Source organism: Hyalella azteca, unplaced genomic scaffold (genome assembly GCF_000764305.2).
Source record: "Hyalella azteca isolate HAZT.00-mixed unplaced genomic scaffold, Hazt_2.0.2 contig63, whole genome shotgun sequence".
NCBI classification, from domain to species: domain Eukaryota; kingdom Metazoa; phylum Arthropoda; class Malacostraca; order Amphipoda; family Hyalellidae; genus Hyalella; species Hyalella azteca.
In genome coordinates this window covers 27684-43458 of record NW_025930424.1, presented here as the reverse complement: position 1 = coordinate 43458, position 15775 = coordinate 27684, and the positions used below count along the sequence as shown (strand labels likewise).

General features: G+C 36.8%; 1 protein-coding gene across 6 annotated transcripts; it reads left to right on the top strand.

Annotated features, from left to right (window-relative positions):
* The first annotated feature begins 207 nt into the window (after window positions 1-207).
* On the top strand, window positions 208-14673 carry LOC108670172 (glucose-induced degradation protein 8 homolog). Of its 6 annotated transcripts, none has more exons than XM_047880431.1 (6): window positions 208-356; window positions 8205-8424; window positions 9647-9828; window positions 10335-10531; window positions 11547-11744; window positions 12785-14673. In XM_047880431.1, exons 2-6 carry the CDS (start codon window positions 8405-8407, stop codon window positions 12980-12982), a joined length of 795 nt encoding a protein of 264 aa, XP_047736387.1. In that variant the 5' UTR covers window positions 208-356; window positions 8205-8404; the 3' UTR covers window positions 12983-14673. The 6 variants fall into 6 exon arrangements, with proteins under 6 accessions (XP_047736387.1, XP_018013120.1, XP_018013118.1 ...); XM_018157629.2 differs by lacking the exon at window positions 208-356 and adding an exon at window positions 7538-7679; XM_047880454.1 differs by lacking the exon at window positions 208-356 and adding an exon at window positions 7687-7724.
* The last annotated feature ends 1102 nt before the right edge of the window (window positions 14674-15775 follow it).

Here is a 15775-nt window from a genome sequence, read left to right as displayed (position 1 = left end):
CTTACACCGGGTTCGATATGGTGCTAGGCATTTCAAATCTGAACATATATTTTTCCATGGCTTGATCTAGTCTGTTCTTGAACGCGTTCATGACTGAACTAACACATGCATCAGTTCAAACATGAGTTACCTAACAAGGTTATGTCTGGGTATCCTTCATAATAGTTGCCGGACCTCCTCTAGCTGGTTCTGCCGTCTGAGGTGTTTTCGGCTATTCCGTTGTCTGAGAATCAGACTCATTCTAATCGACTCGTCCGACAATTTAAAGGACCCGACATTCGCTAGTTGCTTGTCTAACTTCTTTCAACCCAGGTTCGAGTTAGGACGATTGTTCGTCAAGACTCAACTCTCAAGAGGTGAGCTCCTATTTGCAGTGCAGTATAAATGTCTCCTTCAACTTTCAAGTCTCCTTCTGCTAACCCGGTTCTCTCCCTACACGAGCTCCTCCTTCCAATCTTCCATGCCGCCATCCCTCGGAGGCTCGGAATTACTCTCATCCTAATTCTCTCATGATCTCATCCATTTTCTGAATTACCTTATTCATTTTCTGAATCACCGCATTGTGTATATGTTTTTTTTATCACGTCCGATGACAGTTATTACAACAATTTACTTTATTGAACGAACTTTACATAATTACATTAGCCGTAGCCGGCGTAGCGGGCAGCGGCGAAATCATAAAATGAATAGAAGTCAGAACTAAGAAGACCCTTCATCACTTCATCATGTTCAGTGTTCACAGTTCATGTACCGTTATACTGTGTGACTTGGACAATATTCAGCAATCACTTTTTTTGTGATACAAATAGAAATACTAGTCACATAGCCTAGTACAGTTATGGCTGAAACTTTTGTGGCATATGGCATAATGCATAGTGGCAAAGCAGAGAGTTTTTTAGACTCTCTTTCAAGTTCATTTTTGAGTTCTATATACTATATGTAGACCAGTAAAGTATCCTCGATACCTGCATTATCATACATAAGAAATTGGTATAAATCTTGAGTTATTGAGGAAATTAAAAATGAACTGATTCTAAAAAAATCACTGGTTTGCCACTATGGCATAATGGCATTGTGTTTTTGGGTTTTGGCAAGTGATTTTTCAACATTACTGGCATTCAATAATGAAGTCTAAAAGAAAATTAGGAAACTTGAATTATTTAGGTATTTTTCTGGCAAAGACGGGGTGTGAGAGTGAGAAGATGAAAAGCAAGTGGCCGAGTGCTTTGAGCCAGAATGTCTTGCCACTGTGCAGAGAGTGAACGAAGATTTAAACTTTTAAAGACCTACAGCGACGCATTATCGGCAAAATTTTCGCCTTCAGAAGATCTTGCCAACACATTTAGATTGAAATTCTTGCATTTAATATATTTCTCAGTCTTCAGCCAACTATTTACAAAAAAAGTAAGGTTTCCGGCTGTCTCTTATACACATCTAGATGTGTATAAGAGACAGGTATAATCCTCGCTTTGCTTTTCATGTTGCATTCAGCGGTCTTAGTATATCTCAGTATTTGTGGAAATGGAAAATTAATATCAGTTTGAATATCAGGCTTCGCAAACATTTTGGTCCCGATTTCGTTAGTCGCAGAGCTTAGTTCCAAACTATATTTTAATGTTCTACAACGGAAATGAAGTTTTGCCCACTACCTAATTGATGTTACCCACAAACTTTACGTATGGTGTTAAAGAAACTGTGCTTCATAGTAGTATTTTCCATATCGTGGCTGTTTCGGATCTCTATTTATCGCCATAACACAGGTTTAAATATTCAAACCTAACTACTAGAGCGATTGCAGTCTAAGCAGGAACTCGCCTAATCATACGACTACCTAATCTTCGTAATGCAGTCATGTCGATGATTCTGTAAGTCTGTAACTATCGCAGCAAGTCCAGTGCCTGTCTCTTATACACATCTAGATGTGTATAAGAGACAGCATTAGAGCGGTCAGACTGCTTTATTACATGTTCAGTTGACACTTGCTGTACAATCGGACTGTTTTTAGGGTAAAATTAGTTATTTGGGGTAACACGTGCATGCAACCTTGTAAATAAGTTCGTGGCTTGTAAATAGTTTGTCATTACTCAGCGTAAATGGCTTTTTATTAAAAATTACCCGGCGACGCATCTTTAAAATGGCCGGCGACGCTTTGGGCTTATAAATTCATATATTGGCGACGCTGCATCCACCCTCTGCACAGTGGTGTGAATGGTCCAATAATAGATCCATTGTGATAGACATGGACGAAGTAGGCAGGAAGTGGGAACTGGGAAGTTCCAGGAAGCATAGTGGCACTGGCAAAGCAGAAAGTTTTTTAGACTCTCTTTCAAGTTCATTTTTGAGTTCTATATGTAGACCAGTAAAGTATTCTCGATACCTGCATTATCATACATAAGAAATTGGTATAAATCTTGAGTTATTGAGGAAATTAAAAATGAACTGATTCCCAAAAAGCTCTGGTTTGTCACTATGCCAGGAAGTGGGCAGTCATTTAGCTAGAACAGGATGACCAGAGCACTCCTCACAATCACATCACACATGACTGATGACTGACATGAGGATGGGGAGCCAAGGTGCACGGTGCAGAGCTTGCAACTTGCAAGCAGCATCGCCAAGATATGAATTTTCTGCCCTAAACGTTGCCAGCTGTCTTCTATAGTTGTTGCTTTTGCTGCCAGAACAGGCATGGATTCCATGGAATATATCTACTTGGCAAGCTGCGACTGAATTTTTGGAGCCTTAGTTTTATGGATTTGCCAGCCATGATTCCATTTCTTCGAGCCGTGATTCTAATTTTTTGAGCTGTGATTTCCATATCTCGGCCATGAAAAGCCATTTATGAGGCATAAATTGATTCACAAAGTCCATGCACGTGTTACCCCAAATCTATAATTTTACCCTAAAACAGTCAAACAGCAACAATAACATTTGTCTTAGCTGTACATGGTGGTTTTTGAGTAAACCCTTGGGCATTTAGCCCCAGCACTCCAGCAGGCACACTGTGGCACTCCGGAGCAAAAAAAACCTAGATTAGTAATGGATGAGTACACTCTGCATGCTTCAAACGTTTTTAAATCAAGTTTTATTGTAAGTGTCCCAGATTACCCCGTTCCCAGTGGTAATTCAGGATGCTTTTATTTTGTGTCTGGCGCCTCATGTATAGCATATGGATATTTTTTTGATACCGGTATGTCATTCGATAGCCCTTGCAAAGAGCTTTAAAATGAGCCTAAACTCGTTTCTGAAATGTTTCATGGGTAAGAAGTTATTAACAAAAAAAAAAAAACGCTCAAAACCGTCCCTTATTACCCCGTATGAAGGTAGTCAGTTAGATTTTAAATTCTTTTCAACAACAAATCCACTTGAATCAAATAGTTCTTAGAAAAGTCTGAATGCAATGCATCGTAACACAAAATATATAGAAGCTACTTTTTGTACTGCTAAATCCAGACAAGTTTAGTTCAATGGCCAAGTGTCTACAAGCACTTCAGTTATCAATCTATTTTGCAATGTAAATAAAAGCTTAACATTACAAATGAGGTGAAAAGTTGCCAAATCCTGAGTGAATCAAATCCAAAGCAAATCGAATTCTAATATAAAGTAAGTTTTAGCTCTCGGCCAGTCCATGATATATCTCCCAAACCAATGAAGAAGTACGAGAGGTGCAAGTCATAATAAAAATCCCAGCTGACTAATAAGTATAATTTGGATGACAATAATCAGTAGGATCACAAGCAATTATTGAGCTTCAAACTAAAGTAACACTCCTAGAGCATAAAACTGGCCACTATAAAATACTGGCTTCAACTTGGCATGCACAATTAATGTTACTCCAATAGATCAATGCATGTAAATTACTTTATTTAAACTAGGAACTACCTACACAAAGAAACGAATTGTAGTGGAGAAAAGTGTCATTACTAACCAAATATGTCTTTGAGTGTTAATTAAAATTGTCTAATTTCCTTGTATTCTTATTGTATCCAAAAACGGGAATTGTTACAAATCTTATATTTTATCCAGTTTAGCGATTAATTTTGGTTTAAAAAATTAACCTAGCAATTAATTATTAGCAAATACCAAACACTAAATACAGGATAATTTTCAGAATTTCCCGATGAATAGTGATAATTCTACGATGATAAATACGTACTTGAATGACTATTATTTAAGACTAGGGTCTACGGTATCTTAAGTATATAAAAAAGCTTAGCCATTTTCTGATCTCATTGTGTAGCTGTGAAATAATTGCATCTAACGAGGCAAACTGTATGTATGTGCATACATATGTACAAATTTTTCAATTCAATCAAATTACGGCAAGCCCATCTCCGCCAATGTGTGTCTATCTATAACTCTGCTGGCGATGTGTTTTTTAGACACATGTTCCAATTGATCATGGAAGATTGGTAATCAATGCTTAGAGATTTGGCTCGATGCTTTACCATTTGCATTTGCAGTCTTTCATATTTTCAATTATTTTCTAAATACCATACATCCTATACAATCAAAGCATTCTTTGAAACTTCTTAACGTAATACATCTTGAAAAAAATATTTACAAACTACTGCTATTATTCATACCTCACAATTGAGATAATAATTAATTATCTTGATTATAGTTTCTTGATTATAGTTTCTTGATTATAGTTTCTTGATTATTACACCATAAATCAGTATTTCATTCTAATTACCTAGTAACAAATATTTAAAACTTTTGTTTAATATTCTTACAAATTCTTACAAGCAGTGTGGAATTCTAGAGGGATAATAAATTTAATGTACACATTAGGCTTACAAGAAAATATACTCTTAACAACAAAGCCATGACATCATGCAGATGTATCTGTAAAATGTATATATTTTTATATCAAACAAACAGCATAGAAAGAAATTAATGCTGAAGGGACTGCAACGGCTGGGACAAAAATATGCACGTTATCGTAAGCAAGCAGCTGTCAAAATTTTGGAACAATTGAAGGTTTAGAATACCATCATAACATCATACCATCAGTGGTGTATACATACCATACCATATAAGAATACGACTGTGATATGCATACCATTGGCCTGGTGTGGTACGACTGACTGATGTGATTGGCTTGATCACAAAAGGGCAGGAAACAAGCAGAGGTCATGCAGTGCTATGTAACGTCTCCTGCATATGTCTGTATGTACATACACACATCACTGGTCATTTATATATGTATGTATTGTATGTATGTCTGTCTGTATCTATCTATATATAGGGTCATCAATATTTAGCGTTACATTGTTTTTTCAAAATCAATACACTCGCAGAACAGTCAAATGTGTTGTATGGAACCATGTGGACTGTTCTCTGGAAGGACCTAAAGTTGTCCCCATTCAAGCATGTCAAAAAACACCAACTGTCTGCTCAAGTTGTTGACAAATGCCTCCAACAATCCAAGATTCTTCTTTCCCGCATTCATGATGGCACGCTGCCAAACCTTGTTTTCAGTGATGAGAAGATATGCAATGTTGAACACCACTTCAACTCCCAAAATGATCAAATTTGGTCGAAGAATGGGACGAAGGATCCCGTGTGGTGATAGGAAGCAATGCCCGACCTCAGTGATGGTCTGGGCAGCCGTAACAGAGTCCTCAAGGAGTCGCTTCTTTTTTGTTGACAAAGGGGTGAAATTGAATCAGAAGAACTATTGAGATGCCATCCTTGTTGGTGCATTGTTGCCCTGGGCACAAAAGCACTTCAAAAAACGCCCCTGGTCATTCCAGCAGGACTCTGCACCATCCCATGGGGCCAAATCAACTCAGGAGTGGCTGTCCGAGAATGTTCCCCACTTTATTACCAAAGATGAATGGCCCCCATCATCACCCAATCTGAATCCTCTGGATTTTGGGATCTGGTCATACCTTGAGAGCAAGGTCTCGACCATTCACCATGGCAGTTTGGACGCCCTAGAGGTCAAACTGCTGAAGGAGNTTGGTTGCCACGCTCCTATTTTGGTTGCCACGCTCCTATTTTGGTTGCCACGCTCCTATTTTGGTTGCCACGCTCCTATTTTGGTTGCCACGCTCCTATTTTGGTTGCCACGCTCCTATTTTGGTTGCCACGCTCCTATTTTGGTTGCCACGCTCCTATTTTGGTTGCCACGCTCCTATTTTGGTTGCCACGCTCCTATTTTGGTAGCTGCGCTCCTATAGTATTTGGTCGCCGTGCTCCTAAATTACATAGATACCTACATGGTCATTTAGAAGGTATTAAGAATTAGAATGTCACTATGGTCACTGATGGAAAATTCAGTTTTGGTCAGGAAACTGATTGTCAATTGAGGGAATCAACTCATCAGTCAGAATTTTTTTGTGCCAAAAAGCATTCATTCATCATTGCTGTGTTTGTGGGAAGGAGATGAAGTGCTCTTGTAAGCTGAACTGAGAAAAGCAACCCAAAACATGATGAATGGAGCTCCTTAGCACAGAACCAATGCTATCAAAATGCTTCCTTTAGATTTTAGCATTGAAGAATTGACATCATGGCCTGGAAATTTGATTTCAGAATTTGATTTCTAGCATGCATAAGAGTAGAGAAGAGGTTCTTTGTAATAGGGGTGAGCAAGCATGAAATATATCTACTTGGTGTGCTGCAACTTTATTTTTTGGGCCATGGTTTATGGATTTGCCAGCCGTGATTCCATTTCTTCAAGCCTAAACTGATTGAAATATTGCAAACTAAAAATAGTTCTGTAAAGTTCAACATTTTTCCTATCTATGTAGAATGAAGCAAGGCAAGAAATCATACATTTACCACCTCTAAAAAATCCATGGAAAAAAGTGTAAAAAGTTAGATTTTGGAAAAGTACCTCTGCTAAGGTCTGTAGCAAAAAAATATTTGCCTTATTAAAAAATTTTACTTACATGAAAGTAGTAAACAGGTGTTGGCTTAAAAACTTGATTGACAGAATTTGTGTAGCTCATTCAAAAAAAAAAATTGGTGGCCATTTCCATGCGATGGGGTAATAAGAAACACCCCCCCAGGGTAATAAGGGACACCCCTAAAAATGCATTTACAGTATAACTTTGGTTAGCAAAGGCTCCAGTTAACAAAAAATCAATTAACAAAGAATTTTGATTACATTTACCTTGCTAAGCGAAAAAAATTTCACCTGACAAAATATTAATGCATCATCGGTCATCACGAAATTGTGCATAGAATGTCATAGATAGAATTGTGCTCTGGGCAACATAGAATGAAAAGTAATTAACCTAAACTATGATTTTTCCTCGAAAAAATATGATGGTTGTCACTAAAATATTCCTTTCTGTTTCAGGTATGTTTTTACAATTTTTTTGTTATAGTGAATTCACTTAATTCAATTAAAGTGGAGCAACATTACAAGCTGTCCTGTAAGCTTAGTTACAGAAGAAATGCTACATTGCTGCTGATAAGAAGCTTGCAGTGGACAATGTAGCCAGGTGGTTATTTCAGTATTTTTCATCGCAAACCAAATCTGTTATTCATTTGTTCACTCAATGTATACGTTCTAATTCAATACCAAACATTTTTCTTTATTTTTTCAGCCATGGGTAAAAATTCTAGTAATTATATTATTCATGCATGTGCTTGATCAGTGACATTGTAAAGTTCTAATAGAAGCAGGCAGATTGATGTCCAATGCTCTGACAACTGCAATTGCCTTGGTGAGTGCTTGTTAGAATCCATATTGTATAAAGTTTTAAAACCAGGTATGTTAGTGTTCATTCAGCTTAATAATCTACAGTATTTATTTCATTCTTGCTTATGTTTATACTTTGCACATACATTTATCCACTTCTTGCAATGCTTGCTTTTAATCTCAAGAACATAAATTGCACAATAGCGAGCTGTTTATATGATTCACTTCAATAACTTTACTGTTTAAATCCTTCAATTTCAATGCTTACTTTTTTATTAGTGAATACCAAACTGTTGTTCATTATGTGTTTCACCCAATAAGTCGCAGTTATTACCACAGTTACAATAGTGTCCATTTACCTTGGTTTACCTTTAATGTCTTGAAATACTCTTGTGTGTTGATCTTATCAATTATATTCTGATCTGAAACTACCGCTTGCTGCTTGATTGTTATGTCAATGCTAAAGGTTTTTGGTTTTGATTAACTGCTGTGAGTGAGGTTCTTTTTATTTGATTTCACTTTTATTGATTATATGTTTTATCTTTTACAGCTCAAATACCTCATTCATGCTCCCAATGTCTGGTTACATTTCATTCCATTTGTGACTGCATCTGTAATTGCGGCCCATACTCTAACAATACATCAATATCCAGAAGAAACTTTCATTCACCTAAATTGTTGCCAGAGACTAAAGAACCCAACATAAGCATTCCATAGTGCCGGCAACAACAAGATTGTTGTCAATGCTCAATGGCATCTGTTGCGATAAGGTAATATCACATCAATAATATGGTAATGTATGGATAAGTTAATATCATATCAATAGAAGAAAAACAAGTAAAAATCACAGAAAATGTCATTTATTCTACATCTACATTATCTGAACAGGAAGAGGAGAACTTCAGAGCACTGTTAGTAATGGATGAGTACACTCTGCATGCTTCAAACGTTTTAAATTAAGTTTTACTTCAAGTGTCCCTTTTTACCCCGTTCCCAGGGTTAGTTCAGGAGGCTATTAATTTGCGTCTGGCACCTTACGAATAGCATGGAATTTTTTCAGAGATGCCATATGATAGCCCTTGCAAATACCTTTAAAATGATACTAAACTTGTTTATGAAATGTTTCATGGTAAGAAGTTATTGAGGAAAAACGCTCAAAACCATCCCTTATTACCCTGTTTGACAGTAGTATAAGACAATATTCAAACTGTTATATGTAATGGGTTTGGCTCGAACTGACGATGGAGCTGGTCTCCGAAACGTTTTCTATAAAGATATGAATTTTTGTGGACTTTTCTTTGCTTTTAAATTCTTAGCATGGAATTTTTTCAGAGATGCCATATGATAGCCCTTGCAAATACCTTTAAAATGATACTAAACTGGTTTATGAAATGTTTCATGGTAAGAAATTATTGAGGAAAAACGCTCAAAACCATCCCTTATTACCCTGTTTGACAGTAATATAAGACAATATTCAAACTGTTATATGTAATGGGTTTGGCGTCATATCTCTAATTTTGCAAGATTATGAACGACTGAATTTTGCTGCACTGCAAACAAATTTCAACTTGTGTGAGTGTATTTGTTTTGTTTTATCAAATATTCATAATTTCATTGCTGTTTGTGATAGCTTGCTGTCTGACAACTAACATGACTGTAACTGTCAGACTTTTGAGTAATGCATTTTATGTTAGAAATACCTAGGAATTGGATTCTTCATAACATGAGAGGAGTATGAATTTCATGGGGCTTATTTACAGCATTATCTTTTGATATTAAATTAGAATAATCATTGAACTAGCACTATTTCATGGCATGCTCAGCGTTGTACATGTCCTGAAATTAAGCACCTGGTAACAAACCCTGGTTACTGAATTATATTCAATTAAGTCCTCATGCATTCAATTAACACTTATGCTGGCTGCTAGAGTTGTGAAGTTCAAAAATTCAAAATCATGACTTATGATTGACCTGATTAATTTTGTTCCCCAGGTATTTAAGAAGATTGTTAAACAACTACGACATGCGGGGCAATTCAGATTCATCAGAAGACATGAACGTCTCCTTGGATGGAGCTCAAGCTGCTGACATCAAACAATGGACGGAAGAGAATAGTCAGACCACACTTCAAAGAACATACATGAATAATTTGGTCATGAACTATCTAGTAACAGGTGATGAAACTAACCTTTATTTTTTTAATATCTTTAAATATTTTAATTAATTTTTTATTTTATTTTTTTAATATTTTCGTCTTCAACTGGTGATAGTTGTACCCTTGCCCTAGCTAGTTGATTTTCATAGTCCTAAACATGCCATTTTTTTAATCATCCAAAATATTGGATGATCTCACCACTTATAAAAGAAAGAATACTATTATACTAGGTATGACAATACTATATTGTCAGATATTTGTTTTATTTCTGCTTCAAAATTTTCACTTTGTCAGTGGAATTTGTTCATTGGCTTTGGCTGCTAAGCTAAGAAGGTTTCTAAATAGTTTTGTTTGATTTGACTATAAAGAAAAATGTTTGTTTTGGAAGCCTGAGACAAAGAGTTCATTCTATTTTACAGCTTCTTCTATGAGGCAGAAATGTTTTGAAGCATTTTGTTTAATTGGTTTTAAAATCATGATTTTTACAATACAACTTATTTGTCATCAAATTCTCTTTCGCTGCAGAGGGATTCAAAGAAGCGGCAGAGAAATTTGCAGTGGAAGCAGGAGTCACTGCGCCTATGGACCTCAGTCTCATGGATGAGCGTATCCGCATCCGCTCTGCCATCCAAGCTGGCAGCATACAAGAGGCCATGAGGATGGTCACTACCTTGCATCCAGAAATTCTGGACGATAATTCTGAGCTTTATTTCCATCTGCAGGTGAAAGTTTACTTATTTTCCTATCTCTTTAGAAGGCTGAGTGTTCAAGAATTAGAATGTTTTGGGCAATCCAAGCTTCATTCAACTGGGGTCCAGTCTCATGAAATTGAAGCAGGAGTGCTTGACACAAAAACTGCTAAGTAGGAGTGCTTGAATAGGAACTGATATATAAGGCTATTACAATATAAGCCTTGCATATACCGTAATGCTAAATAACGGAAGCTTATATATATTGATATGAAAATAACTGAGAGATGTAGTAGCTGTCCGTTATCTTTGCAACTGGATTTTTGCTACTTATACAGCTGGAAATAAGTAGCTATAACAAAGGGAATGAGAGGTAAAAATAGGTGTTTGTGAAAGAAATAGCTTGAAGGCTTTCCATTTTCAAATGTGTTCAAAGGAAGAATGTATTTTGGAGTTTGCTTGAATACAAAATAGTCGAGGTGGCACGAATCCTAATGAAACTAATTTCTCTTCTCCATTACAAAATAAATATTTCACAGGTAACAAATTCTCTGTTTTGGTGATTTTTTATTTGTACCAATGAAAATATTAGGATAAGACTGAAGAAGTCTTCAGCATTGCTGAATTATTACATCAGTAGGACTAAAATACATGGTTATGAATTATTCATGACAAATTTAGTTTGACAAAAAACCCCAAAAGGCTTTTTATTTGAATCTGAATTAGTTTTGCCATAGCAAAATTTTCTATTTATATTCATTAACCAGCAATAAAACACATACCACGATTGCAGTCCAATGAGATAAAAGTGGAAAGTAAAGCGCCTCCTTCTTATTTATTTTAATCACTCAGCAGCTAAAGTAAGATCAATAAACTCAATATTTGTGTACACAACAGCAACTGATGCTGCTGCAGCTGATCCTAAGAAAAGAATCGGCGACAGGCCACATCAGGCCTACACTTCAGCGCCGACATCACTATGTTATGTTATGCTATGTTATGCTATGTTATGTTATGTTAATAAACGGAATATTTGTGCATACAACAGCAACTGGTGCTGCTGGAGCTGATCCGTGAAGGGCGTGTGGAGGAAGCCGTTATATACGCGCAGGAGCACCTGGCTGAGAGAGGAGCGTCTGACCCCAACGTGCGGCAGCAGCTCGAGCGAACTCTTGCCTTGCTGGCCTTCCCGCAGCCTCTGTCTTCCCCTTTTGCTGACCTCCTTCATCCGTCGCACAGACAAAAAGTGAGACAAATTTGTGTTATATTCTTCTAATTGTAATTTCTATGAATTTGCTAACTTTTGCTGACATCCTTCATCCATCGCACAGACAGAAAGTGAGACAAATTTATTATACTCAACTAGTTTTTTTGTTAGTTTTTGCCATTTTTATTATTTCGCTAATAAATTTGAACCAGGATGTTGGTGAATAAATTTATTTATTATTATTGGACGAAAAGTGAGACCAATTTCTCATACTCTTCACATTTTTTGTTCAGTTTTTGCGATTTCTATGAATTTCCTAATAACTTATTCATATAAATTTGCTAATAATAGGTAACTAATTTAACTATTTGCTGAAGTTATTTATTATTATTGGCTTGTGACTGACTGCATGCAAAGTTATTCATGCAATGCTGCAAAAATGTTGTGAGCAATATAATACTGTGTCTCAAAGACCTACTCTCACGCAGATGGCAGGTGATCTGCGGTATTTCTTGATAATCTGTTCATTGCAGTGCCTTAGGAAACTTTTGTGTGATGGCCACGACATTGATAGATCCTATACCGGTACTTACTTATAAGGGTGGCCCAGTGGTTACAGTTCAGAGTACCAAGATTGGCGCAGAGAGGCGCGGGTTCGATCCCAGCTCTGTGTGCCAGTTTCTTGTTAGAATCGGCGAAGAGGCCGGGCGGTTAAGCACAGCTGAATTGTAGCAGTGAGTTGCGAGTTCGAGAACACATCAAGCTGTAAACGTTCTGTGATGTTACGAATCGGCGACAGGCCGCTATTATTATATATAATTCAACTCTGGCGAATTACCGTAATATAGTTGAACTATCCGGTATATTCCTTGTAGCATTACACAGTTGACATCAATAAATGTGTTAAGTCCTGGGTTGTGACTCTCATTAAGTGCTGGGTTGTGACTCTCATTAAGTGCTGGGTTGTGACTCTCATTAAGTGCTGGGTTGTGACTCTCATTAAGTGCTGGGTTGTGACTCTCGTTAAGTGCTGGGTTGGTACTCTCATTAAGTGCTGGGTTGTTGTATTATTGTAACAGGTCGCGTCTGAACTTAACGCCGCTATCCTAAAAGCTGAGAACTTCGAGGAGACGTCGCCGCTGCTGAGCGAGCTGCTGAAGCTGCTGCTGTGGGCGCAGCAGAAGCTCCTGGACGTCGACGTGACGTTCCCTGTCATGACGGACCTCGTCTCCGCGACGCTGGCCTTGCCTGCTCTGCCCTCGGCTAATAATAAATAAATCTCTCTTTGTCGCTTCTAAAATGTTAAGAGTTAGGGTACTTTGTATTGAGCGATTCTTAAATAAATTTGTCTTTGTCGCTTTTAAAATGTCAGGAGTTAAGTCCTTTGTATTGAGCGATTCCTAAATAAATCTGTCTTTTTCGCTTCTAAAATGTCAAGAATTAGGTACTTAGTTTAGGGTATTGAGCGATTCCTAAATAAATTTGTCTTTGTCCCATTTGAAATGTCAACAGTTAGGCCCTACATTTCAGGTACCTATTGAGCGATTTATTTGTATGAGATGTAAAGCAATTTCTAAAGCTCTATTTATTTAATGTGCAAAATTACTTTCAATGCTGAAAGGAAAATGCTCTGCCCTCTGCTAATCCTTAATAAATCTGTCTTTTTTTCTTTTTTGAATTGTCAAGCGTTAGGTATTTTGTCTAGGGTATTGAGCGATCCCTAAATAAATCTGTCTTTGTTGCATTTAAAATGTCGAGAGTTAGATACTTTGTTTAGGGTATTGAGCGATTCCTAAATAAATTTGCCTTTGCTCCATTTGAATTGTCAAGAGTTAAGTCCTTTGTATTGAGCGATTTTTTATGAGGTGCAAAGCAATTACCAAAGCTCTACCTACTGAAGCTCTACCGTATTTATTTTATGTGCAAAATTACTTTCAATGCTGAAAGGAAATATAACTTGCGAAAATATTTGTCGAAGATGGTGTTGCATGTTATTGACAGCCCTCAACATCGTACGTAAGATGTACGTCATTTTGATGGTCCCAATCTTCCTCCTATCAGTATATTTTCTACCATCATTTTGTATTTTTATCGATCAACCAGCAAATAATTGTGATATATTATTTCATTTCATATTATTTAGATAGAATTCGTTATTTAACGTATTTTAATAATAATCTCACAGGGATATTGTGCTCTTTTGAATGACCTCGAACTTCGTTTCTCTGCCGAGGTTTCAGGATTCTATTACAGCAACATTAAAGTTCCGAGATTTAAATCTTACTTCCAGAGGGAAATGTAATCGGGAGCTTTGAAGAAAGATTTAAATTAGATTTCGTCGCACCAACTTACATGCATTGATGCAAGAAGCCAGAGTAGAGCGTTGTTTCCATTGATGGATTAAAGTTTTCATTTGAGGCTATCGCGTTTAATATTCGTGTAATATTTGTAGCTATGATTACTTGTACGGTATTTATAATGCACTTTTGATATATAGCTCGTTATTCTCCATCAGTTATCTTTGTATCCGGCGTCGAGTGAAGGCGCTTTTAAGCGATAAACAATTATTTTTGAGTTGAAATGAAAGAAAAACAAAGAAAACACAAGTTAATGCACCATATCTTTATATTGATATACTGAACAACTTCGAGCGGATAGGAACTGTGAGCATTATTGAGAAAAGTTTTGAAATAATTTAGTAGGTTTTTACATCAATGCGCGCGTCTTTATGCTTTTTAGGTTTTTGCAATCTCTTGTCTGTAAAATTGATCATACAAATGATTAGACTTAAATTCGTAAATTTTTAGTTTGTAACTCATATTCGTACTAATTTTCGGGAAAAAAAATCAACGAAGATATGGGTAGTTACTTGGGGTTTTCTTTGCTTTTAAATTATGGTAAATCTGAAATTTGTCAACTAACGGTACAAATATTATTAAGGCGTTAAACGTGAGTAATCATCGTAATCTCTATTTGTTTATATCCATGATAATTGACGCGGGAAGAGCTACACGAGAAATATGTTTAATACAGCAGGACTCGACCTCAGGGAGACGCTACTGCGTCTAAGGGAATGACAGCTTTCCCTGGGCACCCCTGCGGCACGTTGCTGTCTGCTATATTTTAGTTATTATTTCTATCATTATTATTATTTTTATTATTATTATCAATATTATTATTATTTGCCCTCATATGTCGCTTAATTTGCCTAGGTGGTCGCAAAGTTATCTCAAACCTGGTCGGCTATTGTTTGAAGAAGAATACCTCACTAAATTCGGGTGAATGCAGAAATGGTTTCCCCCACAAATATTTTTCTATCCTATTTTTTTTACTAATATACACTTATTGCCAACTGAATCAGAATTTAGTTCATATAAAGTTTTCTGTACTTGATAATAGAGAATTTTGCAATGTTGAGAGCCTTATGCTGCCGTGGAATTAGCCAGTATTTTGGCACGGTCGTTCTTTGTTGTGGTGACGTGATACAGAACAGTCCACGCGCAGTTACTAGGTGACGAAGTGTTTATTTAAAGCCCATAGGATATATAAGGATCCCATATGGTCTATAAACCCTACAGGGTCTATAACGACCCCAGAGGGTCTATAAAAATCCCAGAATATCTATAGAGATCCTTTAAAGTGTGGTGTCGTTCATTTTATTGAACTTAATTCTTTCGTTGTTCACACCTAATGCGTTGTTATTGCATCTATTGGCCACATTCTCCAGGTAATCAGACCTGGGCATGCTGTATTGATGTCATTATTACGATACAGTCGTCTCACGATGATTAAAATCGTGTTGCCAAAAGTCAATTCGTATCTTCCAACGCAAAATTCACTATCAGTTCCGTTCTAATCAAACGAATGCTAAACTAACCCGATCACTTCAGTAGTTAGGGATGCATTACCAGTTAGTAATTGGAAGAGAATGAAGCATTTCAGATGTCTGAAACATCATTACAGGACATCTGAATCCTCTTCGACGAGCCGGGTGCGCAGCCGTAGACCAGCAAATTAACGCTCAAATCAGCCCTGGAGCCAATATCAACCATCTAAATGCTATAGGTATT